Source organism: Podarcis melisellensis (genome assembly GCF_964234715.1).
Source record: "Podarcis melisellensis genome assembly, chromosome: 8".
In the NCBI taxonomy this organism is placed as follows: Eukaryota; Metazoa; Chordata; class Lepidosauria; order Squamata; family Lacertidae; genus Podarcis; species Podarcis melisellensis.
Genome location: NC_138540.1, coordinates 15,098,492 through 15,124,395, shown reverse-complemented (window position 1 = coordinate 15,124,395; position 25,904 = coordinate 15,098,492). Strand labels below are relative to the sequence as shown.

General features: G+C 46.5%; 1 protein-coding gene across 1 annotated transcript in view; it reads left to right on the top strand.

Moving 5' to 3' along the window:
- The window catches only part of IGSF21 (immunoglobin superfamily member 21), a 233,513-nt gene that overhangs the window by 72,257 nt on the left and 135,352 nt on the right, over window positions 1–25,904 (top strand). Inside the window, exon 2 of the mRNA XM_081923707.1 lies at window positions 12,901–13,013. Coding sequence (XP_081779833.1) covers window positions 12,901–13,013 — 113 coding nt within the window. The remainder of the gene's footprint in view (window positions 1–12,900; window positions 13,014–25,904) is intronic.

Sequence of the window (25,904 nt, the reverse complement as noted above, 5' to 3'; positions counted from 1 at the left end):
ACGCGGCTGGCGCTGTGGGTTAAACCACAAAGCCTAGGACTTGTTGATCAGAAGGTTGGCGGTTCGAATCCCCGCAACGGGGTGATCTCCCGTTGCTCGGTCCCTGCTCCTGCCCACCAAGCAGTTCGAAAGCACGTCAAAGTGCAAGTAGATAAATAGGTACTACTCTGGCAGGAAGGTAAACCGTGTTTCCACATGCTGCTCTGGTTCGCCAGAAGCGGTTTAGTCATGCTGGCCACATGACCCGGAAGCTGTACGCCGGCTCTCTCCGCCAATAAAGTGAGATGAGCGCCACAACCCCAGAGTCGGCCACGACTGGACCTAATGGTCAGGGGTCCCTTTACCTTTTACAGATCAGATGAGCACCCCCTCAATACCCTCTTCCAAGTCGTTTATAAAGACATTGAACAGCAACAGGCCCAGGACAGAACCCTGCGGCACCCCACTCGTCACTTTCCCCCAGGATGATGATAAGAGACAAGAGACCAACTTGGGAGCCACTTCAACTTCCTGCCTGATTATCGCAACACTATGCCACCAATCAGCCTTGGTAACCTGCCGATGTCACCGAGGGCAGAGCCATTTCAGAGCAAGGGCGTTGCTTTATGAATCGGCCACCATTTCGGAAGTGATTGCTGATATATCGCGGCAAGCGGTGGTGGGAATTCTGGCAAGGCCAGCAAGCGGTTCCCTGAGAAACTTCTAGCTTTTACTAAAAGCACAATTGGTAGAAGGAGTTTTTAAAAAGGAATTCCTCAGTTTAGCCTGGCACTGTGTGGATCCCAATATCACACACACAAACACACACACACACACAGATAGAGTATGGAACACAATCTGTGTGTTATCTCCCACTCCCCGGTTCCCGTTGTTGCCAAACTGGCAATTTCACCCAGGCTGCATACCATACTTTCTTCCAATCGCTGCTGTTTATCTGCATCAACAACAAGCAAGCAAGCCTTCACTCTGTTGGATCTCGACATTTCATTAACATGCAGGCTGCTTTTTTTTAAAAAAAAAAAAAAAAACAGCCGGCAAATATCAGCCATGTCTGGGCCCTCCTGAGTTGCTCTGCTTACTCTGATAAGACTCCACATCAGCTCAGCTTATTCATTGTGGATCCAAGCGCCTGGGTTGGATAAGATGCCTGCTTTTCCAATTCTGTCGGGGTGGTGTGCTGGGGTTGGGGGTTATCAGCAGCTGATTAAAAGCCTGTGATTGTTGAGGTTTGCAAGTTTGGGAGGGAAACTGTGGGCTTTTTTAAAAAAGTGGGGGGAGTTCTGTCTGTATCTCTCCTCTCTGGGGTGCAAAAATACTTGTTACTGCCGCAGGTACGTGTTACTGCTGCTACTATGTGATACTTCTTTAATGTTGATAACAGGGTGGGTGCTATGAAAAGGAGGGATGTGATGATGAGGCTAAAGGCTCAGAATCTGTATTTTAAGAGCATCAAATGACTCTTGCTGGATCATGCTAGTCCCGCCTCCTGTTCTCACAGTAGCCAACCAGATGCCCAAATGTAAAGCCCCAAAACCATACCCTCCAACATTTCCTCAATGAAAATAGGAGCGTCCTATTCCATCATTATCATCATGGGGTTTTTATTATTTACACCCCACTCATCTGTCTGGATTGCCCCAACCACTTTGGGCAGCTTCCAAGATACAGTGGTACCTCAGGTTACATACGCTTCAGGTTACATACGCTTCAGGTTAGAGACTCCGCTAACCCAGAAATAGTACCTCAGGTTAAGAACTTTGCTTCAGGATGAGAACAGAAATCATGCTCCGGTGGTGCGGCAGCAGCAGGAGGTCTCATTAGCTAAAGTGGTGCTTCAGGTTAAGAACAGTTTCAGGTTAAGAACGGACCTCCAGAACCCGAGGTACCACTGTATATAAAAACTTAATACGACATTAAACATTATACAGGGGCTGCCTTCAGATATTTTCTAAGGCTTGTCTAGTCACCTTGGCTCGGGGGTCACAAGGCTCCAACATTTCTGTGATGAAAATAGGGACATCCTAAGGAAAAGCGGGACCTTCCGGGATCAGATCAGAAACCGGGATGGCTTCTGTAAATCCAGGACTGTCCCTGGAAAATAGGGACACTTGGAGGGGCTGGAGTCTGTATTTTAAAAGCATAAGAAGAAGAGTCATGCTTGATCAGGGCAAATTGGGGCCCACCTAGTCCAGATGTCCACATGTGAAGGACCCAAGCATGAGAGCACTCTTCTCTCTTGCATGATACTTACTCCAAGTGCAAAAAAAATCTCCACCTCTAATTTAGCTATTCTGGACAATATCCTTTCAGTAGGCCTTCTCTGCCATGAATTTACCAAATTTGATGAGAAGGTATCTAGAGGATCACTAAAAAAAAAAAGGGATGGGGAGGAAAAATGAAATATTTGCACCTAGAGGAAGCAGATCTGGCCACTGGCCAAGCTTTCTTTCTTTCCCCAATATTTTCTCTTCTGGGCTAGTTTGTCTTGGAAGACAACTTGTCTGTCTTCCAATCCAGTAGGTAAGCAATTTGTTTCAGATTCCCTCCCCCCCTTGGGCATTTTGGCACTTTCTCAGATGAAGGGAAGGGGGGGAGAGAGGAGAAAATAAACAAAAGCTGCTGTCTGTATCCACCGCAATCAGCCCGAGCTAAACGCTTTCTTTCCCAGCTGAGCAGCGCAGGGGTGTGAAATCGAGATTAGAGCGCACGAGATTCTATATATTTTTTTTTCCCTGACTGCCTCCACGAGTCACAGGGTTTGGTGTTAACAAAAATATAGATCTAAAAATTCCACCAGTGTAGGAATAATTCGCTTTGGATTCCTTGTTAGGCTTGTTGTTTTGAAGGCAGTCATAGTGGGCATCTGTGTCGATGTTGTTGTTGTCGTTTAGTCATGTCCAACTCTTCATGACCCCATGGACCAGAACATGCCAGGCACTTCTGTCTTCCACTGCCTCCCGCAGTTTTGTCAAACTCATGCTGGTAGCTTCGAACACACTATCCAACCATCTCATCCTCTGTCGTCCCCTTCTCCTTGTGCCCTCCATCTTTCCCAACATCAGGGTCTTTTCCAGGGAGTCTTCTCTTCTCATGAGGTGGCCAAAGTATTGGAGCCTCAGCTTCAGGATCTGTCCTTCCAGTGAGCACTCAGGGCTGATTTCCTTCAGAATGGATAAGTTTGATCTTCTTGCAGTCCATGGGACTCTCAAGAGTCTCCTCCAGCACCATAATTCAAAAGCATCAATTCTTCGGCGATCTGCCTTCTTTATGGTCCAGCTCTCACTTCCATACATCACTACTGGGAAAACCATAGCTTTTACTATATGGACCTTTGTTGCCAAGGTGATGTCTCTACTTTTTAAGATGCTGTCTAGGTTTGTCATTGCTTTTCTCCCAAGAAGCAGGAGTCTTTTAATTTTGTGGCTGCTGTCACCATCTGAATATGGTCTGAAGCAGGCATCTGTACTGGGCATCTATTTCCCAACAGGGACCCCGCTAAGAAGAAGAGCCCCCTGGAACTGCTGCTTCTCTTCACCATTGCATCGTGTTTTCTCATTCACCCATCTTTTGCTCTGGTACAGGACTCACTGAGGAAGAATCATAGTTTGGAAGGCAACCCCCAAGGGTTAATTCGCCCAACCCACTGAGGTGCAGGAATCCCAGGTACAGGTGCCCTGGCAGGTGGCCATTCAACCAGTGGTGTAGCAAGCAAACTCAATTAAAACCAAAATAATTCTTAAACAGCCGAAACATTCTATAAACAGTTACAATTAAAAAGATCTAAAAAGCACTGTCAGTTTTAAAACATTCTTAAAGGAATCACAGTTCGCAACATTCTTCCACCCGGTGATTACCGGGTTTCCAGGAAGAGTTTTACCCAGCTGTCTAATGACTGGGTAAACAGGATTGCTTTCAAATTCCTCCCAGAAGTCACTAGGGAGGACATTTCACAACAAGGGAACCACACCCAAAAAGGCCCTGCTGTGTGCCAACCAGACAGTCCCAGTTGGGCATGCTGGAGGCTGTCATTAAACTGTCCCTCGCCTGTCATTCACAGATAGTCTTCCTGCCAGAATCAGGCTTCTGTGCCTTAAAGGCTTTGAAGCTCTTCCCTGATTGGTTGGTGTCAATGCCACCAGGGATCCCAGGCTTGTGGGCAGTTAATGAAAAGGGTCTGTCACTGGAGCTGGAGCAGTAATTTCTGTGCTGAAAGAAGACACGTAAACAAATATTGGATATGAATGGAAAGCAGGTTGTTTTTTCTTTCTTCCCCTCCTGCATCTTATCTACCCAACACCTTTCAGTGCCAGAGTTCCTTGGAAGGCATGGCGGAAACTTGGCCGTTCATGAAGGCCTGAGGGATATCTGGCTGGGATTCAGCCTGTGTGCTTCTGTTCTGGAGAAGGGGATTGACAGGAGTCTAGCAGTCCAACACGCTACTTGGCAAGTTGATGAGGACTAACTTGAAAGGCCCTATTTCCTTAAAATTAGCTTGGCTGATGGTCAGAGATGGTGATGGGAGTTGTGGTTTTCTCTACCCTTGAATTAAATGAAGGCAGAATTCTGACAGAAATAGCTAAGGGCAGCAAAGGCAAGTGATGGTCAGAGTTGCGATGGAGGGCAATGAAGGCAAGTGATGGTCAATGTTATGGTAGAAGTATGTAGGGGAAGTAAAGGTCTAGTTTAGGGTTGGACAGTCTGTGGCCTCCAATATATTGTTGAACTACAACTCCAACCAGCATAGACCAGTGGCCAGGGATGATGGGATCTGTTGTCTGGAAAGCAGCAGGGCCTGAAGGTTAAGAGCATAAGCATGTAAGAAGAGCCTAAATGGATGGGCCAATATGGACCCATATGGACCAGCACCCTTTTGCGTGGACAGGTGGAGTCCCCCAATCCCCGGGCACCCCCCGTCATGTGGAATAACGCCTCAAGACAACGTGCTCTGGGATCAAATTGGCCACAACTTTATTATATTTCAGATGTGGGTAGACCTTGGCTCAGGCATTGGGCGTTATCCCTCCCCAGTCCACAGCCGGGGACCTAGGGAACATCAGGGTTATGCAGTGGGGGGGGGATGGGCCGGCTCTGGAGAACATATGTTCAAGCAGAGATAGCCGCCCCCGTTACGCCGCCCCCACAGGGGAGACCAATGACGACCTCTCGGCATACGGTCAAAGCCTCCCCTAAGAAACCCCTTTAACGGGGAACCCTGGTATCGCCGCTGCAAAGAGAAGAAGAAGAAGAGTTTGGATTTGATATCCCGCCTTTCACTCCCCTTCAGGAGTCTCAAAGCGGCTAACATTCTCCTTTCCCTTCCTCCCCCACAACAAACACTCTGTGGGGTGAGTGGGGCTGAGAGACTTCAAAGAAGTGTGACTAGCCCAAGGTCACCCAGCAGCTGCATGTGGAGGAGCGGCGACTCGAACCCAGTTCCCCAGATTACAAGACTACCGCTCTTAACCACTACACCACACTAAAGGATTCCACCCAAGGCCTGATACCGCCAAAGTTGTGACGTTTTGCTACGGGAAAGGCAAAACCTGCCAATGCAGAATTCCTTTCTGGCCCTTTAACAGCGACCTTGACGTAGCAGCGCCCGCATACCTGTGAAGAAAAGTTCACCTGCAAGATAAGACTTAACTGAGGGTGGGTAGGGTGGGAGAAGCTCTGAAGCCAAGTGAGGATTTCCAGGTAAGATCCTCCCTCTATTGTGTGGGCAGGTGGTCCCTCCCCTACCTGGCCTGGTCTCCTTGGCAACGCATCCCCCAGGCAGGATTGGACAACTGACTGAGGTAGGCGGAGACCTCCAGGTATCCCACCTGTGGGAAGGCAAAGCCAAGCCTATGCTGTTGGAGCCGCTCCAGATCCACACAAAGGGCGCCCCCCGTTTTATGCGGGGAGCGGTCATTCTCACAGTAGCCACCCAGATGCCCATGTAAAACCAGCAAGCAAGTTGCAAGAGCAACTCTCCCCTCAGTAGCCACCGATAGCTCTCTCTTCTTTGAATTTGTCTTCTCCTCCTCTAATGCTATCCAAGTTGGTGGCTAATGATTACCTCCTGTGGAAGTGAGTTCCGCAGTTCCACTCCCTGCTGCATGAAGAAGTCCTTTTTATCTGTCCTGAATCTTCGAGAATTTAGCTTCAATTGGAAGCCCCTGAGTTCTAGTATTATATGAGAGGGAGAAAAACTTTCCCATGTCCACTCTTTCCATGCCACGGAGAGTTTTATAAACATTTATCACGTTGCCTCTTCCTCACCTTTCCTCAGCTAAAAAGCCCCAGATGTTGCAACCTTGCCTTCGTAGGAGAGTCGCTACATCCCCCTTCATCAGGTGAGGCAGACGGCTTTTCAACCTGGACTTTTAAACTCTATCAATATGGTTATTTTTAAAATGGAAGGACCCAACACCCCTCATTATCCTATCTTTGTGAACAGACATGCCCCTTGGCCAACAAGCAGTCTGGAATGTGTTTGTTCCACTGCTCACCTCTCCCTGCACCCTTCTCCAGGTGCCCTCTCTCTGTAAGAACCCGTTCCTCTTCCAACCTCTTCATTCTTTGCCATGCATTAATCTGAGCTTTCTTCCCTCCCCCCGCCCCCACCCCATGACAGTTCCATTAAGAAATTATTTACATTTCTCAAAGAACGCCTCTGTTGCCTGCTCCCGTGTCATTTCCTCGGCGCGGAGATGGAAATTGCGTAGAGTGAAGTGGGATCTCTCAGAAATAAGCCCTGTTGAGGTTCCATCATGGATTACGGTGACAAGAGAGCCAATTTGCTTTTCAACAGGATGATGGGGTTACCAGGGAGGGTACAGGTCTAAGAGGACTTCCTGGCAGAGTGGTGCAGACAGATTCTCTCCCCCCGCCAAGTGAGATCGTATTAGCTGTGTGTTTACTTGCTGTCTCCTTAGTATTCAGGATTCGTAAAAACTGTTTGATACCTCTCCAGGACGTGGGTAGCACTGTGGGTTAAACCCCAGAGCCTGGGACTTGCCAATCAGAAGGTTGGCGGTTCAAATTCCCACAACGGGGTGAGCTCCCGTTGCTCGGTCCCTGCTCCTGCCAACCTAGCAGTTCAAAAGCCCGTCAAAGTGCAAGTAGATAAATAGGTACCACTCCAGCGGGAAGGTAAATGGCGTTTCCATGCGCTGCTCTGGTTCGCCAGAAGCAGCTTAGTCATGCTGGCCACATGACCCGGAGGCTGTACGCTGGCTCCCTCGGCCAATAAAGCGAGATGAGCATCGCAACCCCAGAGTCCGCCACGACTGGACCTAATGGTCAGGGGTCCCTTTACCTTTATCTACCTTTCCATGAAAGTATTGGCACTTTTGAAAAGGAAGGTTGGATCTACCTTCCTCCAAACCCATAACAGCAATGTGAAAAGCTTGCTGGATCTGGCCCATCTAGTCCAGCATCCTGTTCTCACAGTGGCCTACCCAGATGCTTATGAGAGGCAGAACATAGCTAGTTTGGCTCGTAGGCATTGATAGCCTTCTCCTCCAGGAATTTGCCCAATCATCTTTCAAAGCCCTTCAGCTTAGTGGAAAGGGGAGTTTTTCAGCCACTAAGTAGAAGTAGCCTTATCCTTTGTGTTGACTGGAGACAATTGGGGAGGAAGGAGGTGAGTCAACTACTGAAGATGAGCTCCTAGGGTCACTCTTGAGAAAGTGCATGGTGTTCTACAGAGGAGTTGTTGTTCTGTATGTTTCAATGCTGAGTGTTTAGGAACCCAGGAAATGCAAAGTGCATCACTTTCAATATAATGAAATGCAAATCCTGTTATGAACAGTTGTGCTTCAAGGATAGCACAGGAAAAAGGAAAATATTCAAGAACTCCAAATCATTTGCCCGTGTATGTGTCCAGAAAAATAATACATCTAGCTGAAAGGCAACAAGTGGAGATCTGCACTGATTGTTGACAATAGATCCCTAATTATGGTTGTATCATCTTCGAATGGGAGCGTGGCCTCAAGGGGGCACGGCTGTCACAATCGTGGAGGGACCCTGCACTTCTGAATTTATAATCAAAGAATTGGAGAGCTGGAAGGGACACACCAAGAGGCATCTAGTCCAACTCCCTGCAATTTAGGAATCTCAACTGAAGCAACCATGGCAGATGGCAATCCAGCCTTTGTTTAAAAACCTCCAATGAAGGAGAGTCCAAGGAAGTCCATTCCACTATTGAGCAGCTCCTGTAATCTCCTTCCTTTTATCCATTCATTCAGGTCCTCCCCTCTGGAACAGGAGAAATCAAGCCTACTCCATCTCTCATGAGCATAGCTGTCAACCGTCCCTTATTTGGCGGGAAACTCCCTTATCCCAGCACCGTGTCCCGCTGCTGTCCCTTACTGATGATGTCCCTTAAATTTCCTGGGTTTCAAAGGAAGCAGCTCCTCTCCCTCCCTCCCTGCTGGCCAGGGAGGAGGGAGGCTCCAACTGTGTTGCTTGGCTGCACTGCTCACCCAATAAGGAGTCTAAGAATGACTGGGGGGTGGAGCTTGCATGCCTTTGCTCAGCGCTTCCCACAGAGAGGTGACGTGGTTTTCCTTGCTGCATCCCCTTTGCTGGGTTGCTGCGCTGTGGGAACCACTGCTTGAGGCTTCGTTTGGCTGCTGGCTGGGCTTTCTGCCTTTGGCTCAAACATACCTGTGCCCTGAAAATCCCTTATTTTGGCTGCTGATCCCTTATTTTCGAGGCCGCTTGTCCCTTATTTTCAAATCTGTAAGTTGACAGCTATGCTCATGAGACAGACCTTCAGATATTTGAAGATGGCTCTCGTATCACCTCTCAGCCTTCTCTTCTCTAGGCTAAACATACGCAGACTCTCTCACCTGTTCCCCATCAGACTTGGTTTTCATGCCCTTGTTCACCTCAGTCACCCTCCTCTGTACACATTCCAATTTGTTGATATCCTTCTTATACTGGGGTGCCCAGAACTAGATGCAGGATTCCAGGTGGAGTCTGACCAAGGCAGAATTTGCCACTATGTTATTGATTAAAAGGGCCTTGTTGTGGGTCTCTTGCCCGCTCTGAAAAAGAGATAAAAACCTTTTGCCTTCCCTTCGTTCTGCAATCCCAGCCACTCACCTGGCAGGCCAAAGGGAAGTGGCAAAGAGACGATTGCCTTGTCTGTAATCCATAATGCACTTCCCTCAAAGTGCTTTTCCACAGCTGTCAAGAGTCGCACTGGCAACTTGGGCCCTTCACTGGAAAAACTATTTTATTTTATTTTATTTTTATTTTAAAAACCCAATTGCTTCCCACTTAACCTTCCTTCCCCCATGCCTACCCTACCAGAGCAACCTTTGGGAGGGGCCAGAATAATAATAATAATAATAATAATAATAATAATAATAATAATAATCAATAACAACAACAACAACAACAACTTTTTATTTATACCCCGTCCATCAAAGATCAAAAATACATTAAAATGTCACACATTAAAAACTTCCCTGAACAGGGAACAGCCTTCAGATGTCTTCTAAATGTCAGGTACAGTGGTACCTCGGGTTAGATATGCTTCAGGTTACAGACTCTGCTAACCCAGGAATAGTACCTCGGGTTAAGAACTTTGCTTCAGGATGAGAACAGAAATCATGCTCCAGCGGCGCGGCGGCAGCAGGAGTCCCCATTAGCTAAAGTGGTGCTTCAGGTTAAGAACAGTTTCAGGTTAAGAACGGACCTCTGGAACGAATTAAGTACTTAACCCGAGGTACAGCACCACCCGCGTCCATTTTCCTAGTTAAGACCCCTTGAATCCCTCCTAAAAGAATAAAGACACCACAGTCTCATTCATAAGCAGTAAAAAGAAAGCTACACAGCAGAGCACAGTGTGATCCCTGAAGGCAGGCTTTAGGCTTAAAGTTTCAAACATATACAAAACTAGTGACTGCATGCTTGCAGTCCATGTGGTGCTAAACCACAGAGCCTAGGGCTTGCCGATTGGAATGTCGGCGGTTTGAATCCCCACGACGGGGTGAGCTCCCATTGCTCAGTCCGTGCTCCTGCCCACCTAGAAGTTCGAAATCACGTCAAAGTGCAAGTAGATAAATAGGTACCACTCCGGCGGGAAGGTAAACAGCGTTTTTGTGCACTGCTCTGGTTCGCCAGAAGCGGTTTAGTCCTGCTGGCCACATGACCTGGAAGCTGTCTGCGGATAAACGCCAGCTCTCTTGGCCTATAGAGCAAGATGAGCGCACAACCCCAGAGTCGTCCGCGACTGGACCTAATGGTCAGGAGTTCCTTTACCTTTACCTTTAACCAGGAAAATATTAGAACACATTTCAATCTGGACAAGCCGGAATGAATTGCGTATTGTCTTAAGAAACTCACACAAGTTTGTTTATTCTTTTAAGAAGGATATAAGGGAACTTATCAGGAACCTAATAGTGAGAGGCTTACACAAGCCTGCAACCAGCTACCTGCTGTGCGGCAGAAGGGAAATGTAAACTCTGCTAAGTAAAGTAACTTGCTGGCACAAATTAGGAAGGATATTAATAAACAATATATCCTCTCCTGCTACCTTGAATATTCCCACAATCACAACTCTGCCTTCCTTTAATTTGGGGATAGGAGATTTCCTATTCTCCGGGTGTTGCTCTGCTGTAACTCTCATCATCCCTGACCTTTGCCCAGTTTCTCACTGGGATCACCAGTGAGATGTAGAGTGGAAGGTCGCTCCCAAGCACCTCTCTGCCCCCTTGACCATAAGACAAACCTGCTTCATTGCCCACAAGAACGTCACTGGAATGGGAAGGGCCATAGGTCAGCCGCAGAGTATCTGCCTTGCAAGCAGGAGGTCCCGGGTTCGAATCGTGACACCCCTCTGCCTCAAACCCTGGAGAGCCATTGCTTGCCAGTCCGTGTAGAGAATACTGAGCTTCCCCTTGGATAATTTTCAAATGCCTCTTCCTTTTTCATGAACCGATGGGTGATGTTATTTCAAAAAAACCACTTGAATTAACCATTAGCATTGTTGCCTTAAGGAAAACTGTCAACGAGATCAGTCTTGTCTCCCAGTAAGCATCCTCCCCATGGGGACTGGGAAGCTCTGAGCCCCACCACCTGTTCCCCGAGGGTTTTGGTTCGTCTCTTTGAATCTGCTCCTCAGCAGCGCCCGCGACTCTCTGCCAGAATCTGTGGGATATCTCTTTCCCCAGCCTTTTATAACACTACTGGAGCATCTAACACGTCTTGATGGAGACAGATCTCCGGCAATAAATCCCTCCCATGGCCATGTCTAATTCTTAAATATCGCAGCTTATTTTGCTAAATGTATCTTAATAGGCGAGGCATAACCGTCCTCGCTGAGAGGGGAGTGAGACGGATGGAGCTGTTTGGAGTAATGAAGCATCACGTTAATGAAGGATCCGGCGTCCAGCACTGGACGCAATGAGAGGAATGGATGTTGGTGGGAGGCGGCGGGGAGAGCGAACAGTGGCAGCTGGGGGCTAATTCCTTTTTTATTTTTTAAATCAGTGATCTGTGTTTTCTCTCGCTTCTTAATTAATCTTGCTGAGTCCTTTGGAAAATGTTGTAAGGGCTGGTTTGGTGGAGAGGCAGTTACGTACCTGGGCCAATGCCATATATACATACAGTGGTACCTCTGGTTACAGACGCTTCAGGTTACAGACGCTTCAGGTTACAGACTCCGCTAATCCAGAAATAGTACCTCGGGTTAAGAACTTTGCTCCAGAATGAGAACAGAAATCGCGCGGCGGCAGCGGGAGGCCCCATTAGCTAAAGTGGTACCTCAGGTTAAGAACAGTTTCAGGTTAAGAATGGACCTCCAAAATGAATTAAGTTCTTAACCCAAGGTACCACTGTATAAGCTAAACAAGCTTAGGGCTCCACTCTCTTGGGGGCCCAAAAAAATTTTAAAGGGGGAAAAATGGATGTACATTTCTAAAATACAAGATAAACAACAAATATAATAAAACCTACATGCAGCAACAGTGTTTTGTGTTGTGTAGGCTCCTATGATGTAAGTAATGGGCCCCGCCTGCTCGCCTGCTCCCTAAAATATTCAACACAAAAAACAGTGACAATTTGTTGTTGACAAAGGACAGCTGGACATATAAAGGGCCCCATTACCTTCAGTAGCTTAGGGCCTCATCAAACCTAAATCTGGCCCTGACCTGGGCTATGGGAAGCTAAGCTGAGGAGGTATTGTGTTGCCGTGGGTGAACCACCCTGAGACCCCCAGATATAGGGCGGTATATAAACCCCAAGACAAGGGTTGGTGATGTGGGTTAAACCACAGAACGTAGGACTTGCCGATCAGAAGGTCGGCGGTTCGAATCCCCACGACAGGGTGAGCTCCCGTTGCTCGGTCCCTGCTCCTGCCAACCTGGCAAGTCGAAAGCACGTCAAAGTGCAAGTAGATAAATAGGTACTGCTCGGGCAGGAAGGTAAACGGCATTTCTGTGTGCTGCTCTGGTTCGCTAGAAGCGGCTTAGTCACGCTGGCCACATGACCCAGAAGCTGTACGCCAGCTCCCTCATTCAATAAAGCGAGATGAGCGCCACAACCCCAGAGTCGGCCACAACTGGACCTAATGGTCAGGGGTCCCTTTACCTTTACCTAGGTCAGGCCCAAGGGTGTCCATCTAGCCTAGCATCCTGTTCTCACAGTGGCCAAATTCTTTCCTTGTCCTCCAAGCCTTGGCCACCAAATAATTTATGTGTTGTTGTTGTTTTTCAGATCATGGTCAACTCCACACATGTTTACACTAAAGCAACAACCGCAAATCTTATGTGGTTTTCATTCTAGGGGGCAACTGAGGTTCCAGCAGCCCATCGACGTCAAGAGCTCCCGAGAGAGAGAGCAGAAACCTTTCAAGGTGGTTCTCGCATTCTCACCTGTCTTCTTCCATCTTTTCTTGTGTCCCAGGTTACCTGACGGTCAGCATCGAGCCGCTCCCACCTGTGGTGGTAGGGGATGCCGTCACTTTGAAATGCAACTTCAAGACGGATGGCAGGATGCGGGAAATAGTGTGGTATCGGGTAAGCGAGCCAATCCTCCTTCATCCCCCAAAAGTCCCTTGAGCTGCTGTTTCGGTTTGTTTTGTGCGTGTTTCCATCATTATTTACTCGCTCTGTTTCTATCTCACCTCTAAGGAGCTCAAGGTGGTAAATGTAGTTGCGTGGTGAGTTCCTGCCTCGCCCCCCAGTGGAAATAAAGACACATGAGACAGATATTTAAGGTTAATGGGCTAAATATGGCCACAACTTTATTGGTTACAGGTGTTGAGCGGTATTGGCTCAGGCATTGGTCCTAACCGACTATCCGGCTTCAGCCTGTTCGCTTGAAGTCCGGGAAGGGTTAGCCACCAGTAGGGGGAGTCCTGCTGATACACATCAAATAAGCATTCCCCCGGGGACACCACTCGGGGGCATGCCTTAGGCCCTGGCCTCCATAGGCTTCGGACAGGACCACGCTCCCCAGAATCCTTTATCGGACTACCCTTCAATATCCGGGGTGTGTGTGTGTGGAATGGTTTCTTTAAATGTAAAGGTTCATCATTGTTCCACCCGATGTGTATGTCTTTAAGGGGCCAGAGCAAGATAACGAGACCCAGCTTTACAGCTGTGAAACATAGCAGGTGCTGCTGAGTTGTATTTGATTAAGGTGTGTCAGCATTTGGGTTTAGTATATAAGGAGCAGCACCTAGCTTTCCCATTACCTTGGGGGATGGGTTGGTGGTTGGGTCTGGTTTGTTGTTAATGTATTTAGTGTATAAGGAGTTTTTGTAATTAAAACCTTGTTTAAGTTATTTTTGAGTCCCTTCCTTTTTTAATGCATGGTCTCCCCAGCAAGCTCTCTGCAGCGCTACCATACTGCAAATAGACAACACCTCCATCTACATAACAATACCAATACTAATGCCTAACAGCCAATATCAAGGAAGTTGTGACGATTTGCTACGAGGTAGGCGAAAAACCAAGTGGCTGGTGCCAATTTGCCAAGTGGAAAAATTCCTACCAGGCCCCTTAACGGCGACCAACCGAGGTCCATAGCAAGGTCAAAGACGAAAAAATCTTAAAGGGTGGGAAACTGGAGTAGCTGGAAGCAGCAAAGAGGGAGATCCCAGGCCACTCCTGCATTAAATGGAGCATGCCACGCCCCCTCCCAGGCCAGCCGATTGGCTGGCCAGGGGATGATGCGATCGGGATTCCCCCAACCGCGCGGAGGCTGAGAGCCAGCCCCCGCGTGCATGGTGGGAAGGTGAAGCCCGCAACCCCACCTCCTCCTACATCAGAAGTGGCTTTCTCCCTCCTTCCTGTTTTGCCCTCCCAGCAACCCTGTGAAGTAGGTTAGGCTGAGAGTGGGTGACCGGCCCCCAAGATCACACCTGGAGAGCTTCACCTTTCCTTTGTTCCCTTGTTTCGTAAAATTTGATTGTAAAACAGGTGAACGAACAAACTCAAAGCAGTTTACACAAAGGACAAAACAATAAAATTCTCAATAAAAATGGACAACAAATAATTCAAAACTTTCTGAATATGGTGAAGACGCCTGCTTGTTATGAATAGGCAGGGAGTACCCAAGTGGAGGTGCTGCCATACATATTTTAATTGTGTATTCTGTGTGTGTTTTTAGTGTGTTTTTATGCTTTGAACAGCCCTGAGATCTGCAGATATAGGATGGCATACAAATTTTAATAATAATTAAAACCCTTGGGATCCCTTCCAATCACGGGGCGTTGTGTATATTCAACATTTAATTGTACCTGGAGTTGTTGAAGTTAATGGGCCTGGCTAACGGAGGCCTGTTAATTTAAAGGGATTCGCTCCTGAATAAAACTGAGTTAGTGGGACATTGCTTTCAAAGAAACATGCCTAGGATCTTTAGAAGGCTTTTAAGACTGCACTGCATCTTCCAGCTTGAAAGACTGGTGACTGGGAGTGGCTGCCGAGACCATACGTTGGCTCCCAGTATGTTTTTGAGCACAATTCAAAGTGTTGGTGCTCACCTTTAAAGCCCTAAACGGCCTCGGCCCAGTATACCTGAAGGAGCATCTCCACCCCCATCGTTCATCCCGGACACTGAGATCCAGCGCCGAGGGCCTTCTGGCGGTTCCCTCACTGCAAGAAGTGAGGTTACAGGGAACCAGGCAGAGGGCCTTCTCGGTGGTGGTGCCTGCCCTGTGGAACGCCCTCCCATCAGATGTCAAGGAAATAAACAACTACAGTGGTACCTCGGGTTACATACGCTTCGGGTTACATATGCTTCAGGTTACATACGCTTCAGGTTACAGAATCCGCTAACCAAAAATAGTGCTTCAGGTTAAGAACCTTGCTTCAGGATGAGAACAGAAATTGTGCTCCGACGGCGCGGCAGCAGCAGGAGGCCCCATTAGCTAAAGTGGTCCTTCAGATTAAGAACAGTTTCAGGTTAAGAACGGACCTCCGGAACGACTTAAGTACTTAACCCGAGGTACCACTGTATCTGACTTTTAGAAGACATCTGAAGGCAGCCCTGTTTAGGACGTTTTTAATATTTGATGTTTTATTGTGTTTTTAATGTTCTGTTGGGAGACACCCAGAGTGGCTGGGGGAACCCAGCCAGATGGGTGGCGTAGAAATAAATTATTATTATTATTATTATTATTATTATTATTATTATTATTATTAAACTGCAGCAACCTGAATGTTTGCGGGGTGGTCCCAAATTTGACATATTTAGGTACGTAGCGGAGAGATGGAATGATCAACGGCGGAAAGGGTGGTGGTGGAACTGACCCAACGCACAGAAAGAAAAGGAAAGAGAGTAGGAGCTTGTGCATTAGCAGTCTGTGTCAAACGCCATTTAGTTTCAGGTCACCTGGGCAGCTGCTGGAGCCGTAGGTCCATTTATCTAGAAACCCATTAAGTCTTTTCGGGAGGTGGGGGGAAATGACAGGAGTTTAACCCTGCCCAAGAAGCTGATTGTCTTCCCCATTCTCCGGCTGCTGCTCTCTCCACTCATTCTGGGCCAACCTGCCTGCGGAAGACGGGAGAAAATCATCGGATATCTTGGCTTGGTTTGCGCCTGGTAGTGCTTCTATTTTAAAAGGAGGGGGGCGGGAAGAGAGAGAGGGAGACCTCTGCTCTTCCGCAATCTGGATTTGTATCTGCATCAGACTTGGATGTGTGCATAAAAACGAGGTCACTATATTGGGGGAGGTTTGTGTGCGTGGATTTTCAAGGGCAGCGATTCGAATGCAAGTGGCTGTCTTTTCTGATATCATCTCCCCAACTTGTTTTTCATTAACGAAAAAAGTTTGCTTATTGAAATATGTATCGACTATACTTTCACAGACGTACAGGAAGATGGCATGCAGCATACAAAATCTAAAGATGTAAGCATGGATAAATACTGGTTGGTTAAAATGGAATCATGGAACAGTAGATCTGGAAGAGATCACAAGGGTCATCTAGTCCAACGCTGCGCAATGTTGTTGCTTGTTATCCCACCTTTTCCCCAGACGGGTAGTCAAGGTAGCTTACACAAAATAAAGCACAGATAAAGTTCAGAAGGCTAAAAACATATAAAAGATAATATACATAGGTCATGTTTCCCTAACACTCACAATGCGAAAATTCACTTATCAGAAGATGAGGAATTAGTACTCCCAACTTTGCTATACAAACTGCAGATTCACAATTTTTTACTTCTTTGTTTGCCTTTTGCTGGTTGGCTGAGGAACTTTAGCGATCTGTATTTTAGTAAGGTTTCAGAGGGTTTCTCTGGGTTTTCCTGGTTTTTTCTTCCTCTTTTTCCATAGGTCAAAATTCTGTAGGAACATATTTGAAATTTCCCCATAGGAATCAATGGAAATCTTCAACTTGTTATGGGAACGCTCACATAATGATCAGTTTCTAGGGAATGCATTGTGTTCGGAAAACGAGACCTGCGTGTAGTTAAAAAGTAATTAGTGTATAATAGAATTGAGACAACATAAAAATGGGCCTACGCCAATCAAACAATACCACTCCAGCAAAAAGAAACCTCCCTGCAGTATGAAGTATGCAATAAAGGAGAGTTTCATAAATTATAGGCTCACCAAAAAAATTCCTCTTAAGCTCCCAGGACAAGCAGAGCCCTTACTGCATATGGAGGGACAGGAGGCGTAGGGTGACCAGCCTCATATAACTAAAATGCTTGTCTGGTTAATGCACAAAGGGGTTGATGCCATAGAGTAAGCTGTCCTGCCAGGCTTAGCTAGGTCATCCCCCTCACCTTGGGAGGAAGGAAATCAAGCCTATTGTTTCCCTCAGGCTACAATGTGAATTCTGGCATGTAAAGAGGTCTAGTTGCTCCAAGCACAGACCATATGGCTTTCTGCAATCCATCCTTGTGCACCTATACAATAAATTTAGGAAGTTCCCCACTTTGGAACTAACCTATGTCTTACTCCCTGTGTTTTCCGACTGCTGTATGTGAAAGCACATGAAGAGTTTGAAGAGTTTGCAAGTAAATCATTTTTAACGCAGGGTCTCTCTCGAATCTAGGGGAGGTGGGAAATATTGGAAGGAACTTGGAAGGGCATATTGGAAGGGCGCTGGAAGGGTTGGAGTGAAGAGTTTGGGGGAGGAGCAGGCTTAAATAGCCATGCTCCCCATGCCAATTGGCTGAAATGAGCCACCTGACCACAGCAACTCCTCCCCTGGACCTAACCAACTGAATCTCCTTGGGAGGGGAGTTGGGGTGCAGCAAATTATCCCCCCCAATTGATGGGTAGGACCAGCATTTCAAATCTTGAAAATTCAGTGGCTTTCTTTGATGATACATGTGTGTGTGTGTGTGTGTGTGTGTGTAACTTGCTTGACACCCCAAATTGATTTCCCCTGCCTCTTTTTTGTGACACCCTCCTAGATCCAGCCGACAGGCCCCAATCTGCCTTGTAAGCAGCAACCATGAATTGGGGATTCAATTCATTATCATGCATGATAAAAATAAATAAATCCAGAGTCACTCGCCCGCTGGTGACGGCATCCCCTTTTCCTTTGGTTCTCTCCCCCACTCAAGCTGATTTCAATGTCAGACACCCGAGGGGATTTAAGATAAACAATCATATGATGTGGGTGTTGAGTTCGAGGGGGAGAGATAAATCCCCCCGCCGAGCACTTTTAATACACAGCAACGTTTAAGATTCCCCGAGCTAACGCACGGCAATTCTCTGTTGGCCTTGTCTGACCCGGACGAGGAGCGAATCAGCTCTGATGGGAAGTGAAGGGCCTGGGTGGTGAGATGGTGCAGTTTGGCTTGTCGCTGCTGTCAAGAGGTTGAAGGCCGTGGAGAGGTCTTTGTGGGGCTGTATGCAGGACGTAGGGGGTGGGCGGTCATGGCAGCGGCGGCTGATTTCCCCCGAGTCACCTTGTGCAGCCAACTCAGAGACCACAGAATCATAATTCTCCTCCAGCTCTTCCAAAGTTCAGGACATAAAACAGCAACCTACAGGTGTCCACCCACCAGCCTTTTGGCGGAGATCAGTGGGCATCAACCACATGGCAGTTTTACGACCAGAAGACTGGAGCAAACTCAGAGCGAGGGGATTAACCTAGAGGGTGCTAAATGGCGATTGGACAAATCCACGGAGGAGAGGGCTATTGGTGACAACCAGCCGTGATGGCTATACCTTGCCTCCATGGTGGAGGTTTTATGTTTTTGAATCTCAGTTGCTGGAAATGGCAGAAGCAGACCCTGTTTTCCAGGACAGTCCTGAATTACAGAAGCCGTCCGGGTTTCTGATTTTATCCCGAAATGCTCCGCTTTTCAGTAATAATGATATTATAATCATAATTTATTATTTATACCCCGCCCATCTGGCTGGGTTTCCCCAGCCACTCTGGGCGGCTCCCAACATAATAATAATAATAATAATAATAATAATAATAATAATAATAATAAGCGACAAAACATCAAACATTAAAAGCTTCCCTAAACAGGGCTGCCTTCAGGTGTCAGATAGTCAGATATTTCTTTGACATCTGATGGCAGGGCGTTCCACAGGGTGGGCGCCACTACCGAGAAGGCCCTCTGCCTGGTTACCTGTAACCTCACTTCTTGCAGGGAGGGAACTATCAGAAGGCCCTTAGAGCTGGACCTCAGTGTCCAGGCTAAATGATGGGGGTGGAGGCACTCCTTCAGGTATAGTGGGCTAAAGCCATCTATACGATGTCCTTAATTTTCATGGGATAAATGTGGGAGGGTATTGAGTTATGTGACCCTCCCAAAAAGCAAAGGATATAAGTAACTATACAACCTTTAGAAGACACCTGAAGGGAAGTTTTTTTTTTAAAGTGTATAATGTTTTATTGTGTTTTTATATATGTTGGAAGCCACTCAGAGCGGCTCGGGCAACCCAGTCACTGAGTGGGGTATAAATATGATGATGATGGATGTCCATATTTCCCCCCCTTTTTCTAATATTTTATTTCATTTTAATACAACACATACAAAAAAGAAATATGAAGATTAACAAATATCCATCACCTCCTAACAACTAAGAAAGAAAAGCATCAGCAGCAGCAACACCACCACCACCAATACATTGAATGGTGCTCACAATAGTAAAGGTAAAGGGACCCCTGACCGTTAGGTCCAGTCGTGACCGACTCTGGGGTTGCGGCGCTCATCTTGCTTTATTGGCCGAGGGAGCTGGCATACAGCTTCCGGGTCATGTGACCAGCATGACTAAGCCGCTTCTGGCAAACCAGAGCAGCGCATGGAAACGCCGTTTACCTTCCCGCCAGAGCGGTACCTATTTATCTACTTGCACTTTGACGTACTTTCGAACTGCTAGGTTAGCAGGAGCAGGGACCGAGCAATGGGAGCTCATCCCGTCACGGGGATTCGAACCGCCGACCTTCTGATTGGCAAGTCCTAGCCTCTGTGGTTTAGACCACAGCGCTACCTGCGTCCCTAGTGCTCACAAGACATTTAACATAAAACGACTTTTTCCTATATAGCTGAATTCCCATATACTCCTTACTTCTATTTCTCATCCATTATGCACTGCCATATTATAGCATGTTTTGGCTTTAATGTTATTTATTCTATCCTAGGTTTTCCATCAGATTTAAAACTCCTAATGTCAATATTTTCAACAGGGAAATGTTGGCAGGTATGCAGAAGTGGAGAAGGTTCTTATGCTCAGGCCCTATTTGCGGGTTTCCCACAGGCAAGTGTTCTGCCACTGTGCGAAGCAGATCCTGGACTGGATGGGCTGTTGTCCTGTTCTTATTCTCTTATACCTACTTTGAGTAGGGCTAACAATCGGAGACAATCAGAAGTTTCCAAATGGAAAGAAATTGAAAGAAAAAAATTCCCCCATCCTTCCAAGTTCTTCTATACCATTGTAGTATCATCTCCGTGTCTCGATTTCCCTATGTTGCATTTTTATGACAAATGAGTGCCGGCCTAATTATCCACTCTACTTCTGGTAAAACTCACAGCTCATCCCCCTTCCCCCCAATCCCATAAGACTCATTGATCATCCCAATTATGCTCATTAGCACTTTCTCCATGTCTTCGTTATCTTCCGATAACAGCATCTAACTCCCTGGCACCCCGAATTTTTTTGCAGTCCTCCGGAACAGAACACCACAGGGGTCTCTTTTCATCCTGGGTCTATTCGTTAGCACATCCCGTTTGAAAAAAGTTAGCAGACTTTCTTTGAACCTGAAGCCGAGAGCTTGCTCCAAAGCCATAAAATAGTTACATGAGATCTACACTGCGTAGCCTTTGGAAATCCCTGTTTCGTGATGAAGGCACTCAAAAACCATTTGTGGGTATTGACTTCAACTGCTAGGTTGGCAGGAGCTGGGACTGAGCAACGGGAACTCACCCCATCGCGGGGATTCGAACCGCCGACCTTCTGATCGGCAAGCCCTAGGCTCTGTGGTTTAACCCACAGCGCCACCCGTGTCCTGGGGTTTATTTATGGCATTTGTACCTCCTCTTTGGGTCGCGGGTGGCGCTGTGGTCTAAACCACAGAGCCTAGGGCTTGCCGATCGGAAGGTTGGCAGTTCGAATCCCCGTGATGGGGTGAGTTCCCGTTGCTCGGTCCCTGCTCCTGCTAACCTAGCAGTTCAAAAGGACGTCAAGTGCAAGTAGATAAATAGGTACCGTTCTGGCGGGAAGGTAAATGGCATTTCCGTGTGCTGCTCTGGTTCACCAGAAGTGGCTTTGTCATGCTGGTCACATGACCCGGAAGCTGTCTGCGGACAAATGTCAGCTCCAGAGTCGTCCACAACTGGACCTATAGGTCAGGGGTACCTTTACCTTTACCTCCTCTTCAGCCAAACGTGCTTTCATTGCCATAGATATGCTTAGAGGGTTCATCTTAAGAACCTGGGAAGAGCTGGTTGAATCAGGCCAAAGGCTCATCGAAACCAACATCTTGCTCTCACATTGGCCAACCAGATGCTACAAAGCAAGATCTGAGCACATGATAACTTAATTCATTCTGGAGGTCCATTCTTAACCTGAAACTGTTCTTAACCTGAGGTACCACTTTAGCTAATGGGGCCTCCCGCTGCCGCCACACCGCCACCACGTGATTTCTGTTATCATCCTGAAGCAAAGTTCTTAACCTGAGGTACACTTCTGGGCTAGCAGAGTCTGTAACCTGAAGCGTCTGTAACCCGAGGTACTACTGTATCTTCAGGTGCCAGGAGAAAATGTTTTTCTTCAACCAGAACTTTGCCTGATTAAACAATATTGCACTTTAAAGAAGGGCAAGTATTTCCAGATGAAGGGCAATAGATGGATGGATGATAGATGATAGATAGATAGATAGATAGATAGATAGATAGATAGATAGATGATAGATAGATGATAGATAGATAGATAGATAGATAGATAGATAGATAGATAGATAGATGATAGATAGATGATAGATAGATAGATAGATAGATAGATAGATAGATAGATAGATAGATAGATAGATAGATGATAGATGATAGATAGATAGATGATAGATAGATAGATAGATAGATAGATAGATAGATAGATAGATAGATAGATAGATAGATAGATGATAGATAGATAGATGATAGATATAGATAGAGATAGATGATGATATATAGATATAGATAGATAGATAGACAGATAGATAGATAGATGATAGATAGATAGATAGATAGATGATAGATAGATAGATAGATAGATAGATAGATAGATAGATAGATGAGATAGATAGATAGATAGATAGATAGATAGATGATAGATAGAAGATTAGATAGATAGATAGATAGATAGATGATAGATAGATAGATAGATAGATAGATAGATAGATAGATAGATAGATATAGATAGATAGATGATAGATAGATAGATGATAGATATAGATAGAGATAGATGATGATATATAGATATAGATGATAGATAGATAGATAGATAGATAGATAGATAGATAGATAGATAGATGATAGATAGATAGATGATTGATAGATAGATAGATGATAGATAGATAGATGATAGATAGATAGATAGATAGATAGATAGATAGATGATAGATAGATAGATGATAGATGATAGATAGATAGATATAGATAGATAGATAGATAGATAGATATAGATAGATAGATAGATAGATAGATAGATAGATAGATAGATGATTGATAGATAGATAGATAGATAGATGATAGATAGATAGATAGATAGAGATAGAGATAGAGATAGATATAGACAGACAGACAGACAGACAGACTGATAGAATCTCTTAATGGCTTCCCCAATCCCTTAAGGTCACGCTGTTTCTCTGATTCCAGACCCTTTCCCTAAAACTCCATTTGGAGCCAGCCTGCTTAACGTACACCAGGATGTGTGTGTCGTTTTCTTTTGTGCACAGAGAAATCTCTCTCTCTCTCAATCTCCCCTCTCCCTCCCTGCCGTCTTCTCTCTTGATTTGCCGTACATCTCTGGCGTGCAAGCTGGATTGTAAAGGCAGCCATCCGTGGAAGCAGAATCAGGCGCGTTACAAAAAGATTAGGAGTCGGTCTTGCCGACGGGAGTGTGTAGCACAGGAAATAGTTGCCCATTAAAAGTTTTTTTTTAAAAAAATCAAATCAAAAAACCTGACCCTGCGTGGAGCTATGACTAGGAATGCTAATGATGATGATAATTAGGGCTGCAATGCTTAATAGATTAATCGGGCTGGTTAATTAATTAAAATTCTCTTCGGATTGCATTAAAAGGGGGAGGAGGAAACCAGGGACTCACAATCAAGCAGATCTTCTGAAAAAATAAAATAAAATGCCAAACCCTGCAGGTTGTTATTTAAATATTTGTTTGGCTATGCAAGGCTTTACCTGCCACTTAGCAGGCTGACCTCTGAGCAGTTTACATAAAGCAATACACAAAATATTTGTAAGAAATGGTGATGAAATCGACAATCATCGGAAAGGGTTTGAAATAATTGAAATGCAGCTTTGAACAATGGGGTGTATCCAGTCTTCCTCAGACTGGATACATGCTTCCCTCATTTCAATTAATGGCGGTCAGTAAAATCTATTCATTTCTCCGAATCTAGTCTGTGTATGAATAATGTTGAATACAACAGCACACAAACACACACAAATTGGTAATGGAAGTGTTGGCAAAAACCCAAAGGTTGTAGGCATGTTGTTATTCCCTCTCTCACATTGCCAGAACTCAGGGTCATCCAGTGAAAGCTGAATGTTGGCAGATTTGGGGCAGAGAAAAAGAAAGGGCTTTTTCAGGCACTGCAAAGCCTATGGAACTCACTGCCACAGGACCGGGGATGGCCACCAACTTGGATGGCTTCCAAAGAGCATTGGAGGAGAGGGATGCTGAAGGCTGCTAGCCATATTAGTTACAATGAATGTCAGTTTCTAGGAATCACAACCGAGGAGAGCGCAGTTGGGCGCATGTCCTGTTTCTGAGCTTCCCACCGGGGCTTCTGGTTGGTGATTGGAGAACAGTAGGCTGCTTGAAGGGGACGTGGGTGGCGCTGTGGGTTAAACCACAGAGCCTAGGGCTTGCTGATCAGAAGGTTGGTGGTTCGAAACCCTGTGATGGGGTGAGCTCCTGTTGCTTGGCCCCTGCTCCTGCCAACCTAGGAGTTTGAAAGCACGTCCAAGTGCAAGTAGATAAATAGGTACCATTCCAGCGGGAAGGTAAACGGCATTTCCGTGCGCTGCTCTGGTTCACCAGAAGCGGCTTAGTCATGCTGGCCCCATGACCCGGAAGCTGTACGCCAGCTCCCTCGGCCAATAAAGCGAGATGAGCACCATAACCCCAGAGTCAGCCACGACTGGACCTAATGGTCAGGGGTCCCTTTACCTTTAGGCTGTTTGAAAGAGACCTTTGGCCTGATCCAGCAAGTTCTCCCTGTTAGAATCCCTGCTTCATGATTGCAGTCATGGGATTGTTTTCTATCACATGACGGTGTATGTTTTGACTCCACAGAGTGGAAAGTGACGTAGACAGGATGTTTGTGTTACTGTGTTCCATGAAGTGGGACTATTGTCCTTTGTTCTTCTTCTCTTTGCTGTCTGATGCTAGAGAGAGAGGGAGCCATGTTGCAGTGTTCCATGTGTATTTATATGTAAATAAAGTAGATTAGCCAAAATGCTGAGTTGCTGAGGTTTGTTACGTGAGATGAGCAAACCCTGCAGATCCCTAAGTGTGCCGGAGTCAGTTGGCATTGGTCGCTGTGATGTTTGGGCTGAAGAAAGCTTCTGAAGCTCCCAAATGATTGACCGGGAGGGAGGGAACATGCCAGTCGAGTAGGACTCTGAGTGTAGGCTGAACTCCTGACAATGGTTATGGGCCCAGGGATTGGGGCCACAGACCCAGTGCCAGCAGAGGAAGAACCAGGGGCTGTTTTTGTCCCTGTTGGGGTCTCCTGGAACCGGCAGCGTGAAGCCTCTTCAGAGACGGAAGAGAAAGAAAACTCCTGACACTCCCGTTGTTCACAGATGAGCTTAAAGGAAAATGCAGAGTTTTGCTGCAGATCTTACTGAGGGGGGAAAAAAACCTTTCCCTGAGGGTCAGTCATGACATATCTGTTCAGCCTCATATGGAGGATGCTCAGCAAGAGATAAGAGAGAGGCTATAGAGCAGGTATGGCCCTTCAGATATTGCTGTACTACAACTCCCATCAGCCCCTGCAAGGGCGACCAATGGCCAAGGGTGATGGGAGTTGTAGTCCAGCAACATCTGGAGGGTCAGAAGTTGTGCAACCCTGAATTAACATCTAAAAGCAGAGGCCTCTTCTGCACACCTGCAAAGCTGCAGTGGTCAGAGATGCAGAGGATTGGAATTCAGCAACCCTGGAACAGCCCCTGCCTCTCAGTCTAACCTACTTCACAGGGTTCATGTTGGGATTAAATGTGGAGAGGGGAAGGACTGTGTAAGCCACCCCTTTGAGTTCCTTGGGGGGGAGAAGTGGGATATAAGAGCAATACAATTTAAAAGTGCAAATTTCAAACCGTGCTTGGGTTCGCATATGGGGAGAAGAAGAAAGGACAGAGCAGTTTCTCATTAAAACGGGAACAAAACCAGATTTCTCCTTCCTTCCAAGCTACTGGGGTAAATAGAGGACATGGTGCTCTCTCAAGTAACTGGCTTTGAGCAGTTTTTGCACACATGTATACAGTTCCCACCCCCTCCAATCCAAAAATAAAAATATAAGAAATCACCGGCTCTACCTACACGTCCCCCTTGGTCCGTTTTCCAGTCCACTGCAGGCCTGCTCAGTAATATTGGATTAGCCCACTTTCCCCGAAAAGCTGATTTTCAATTTGCATAATCCTTCTTCCCGTTTGGCAGAGCATTGCGGTATCTCTGTGATAAGATGAGGTGGATGAATTGGGGGGGGGTACAAATTGCTCTCTCCAGGCTGAGTGGCGATGGGCTGGGCAAGAGGAGAAAGAGGCGG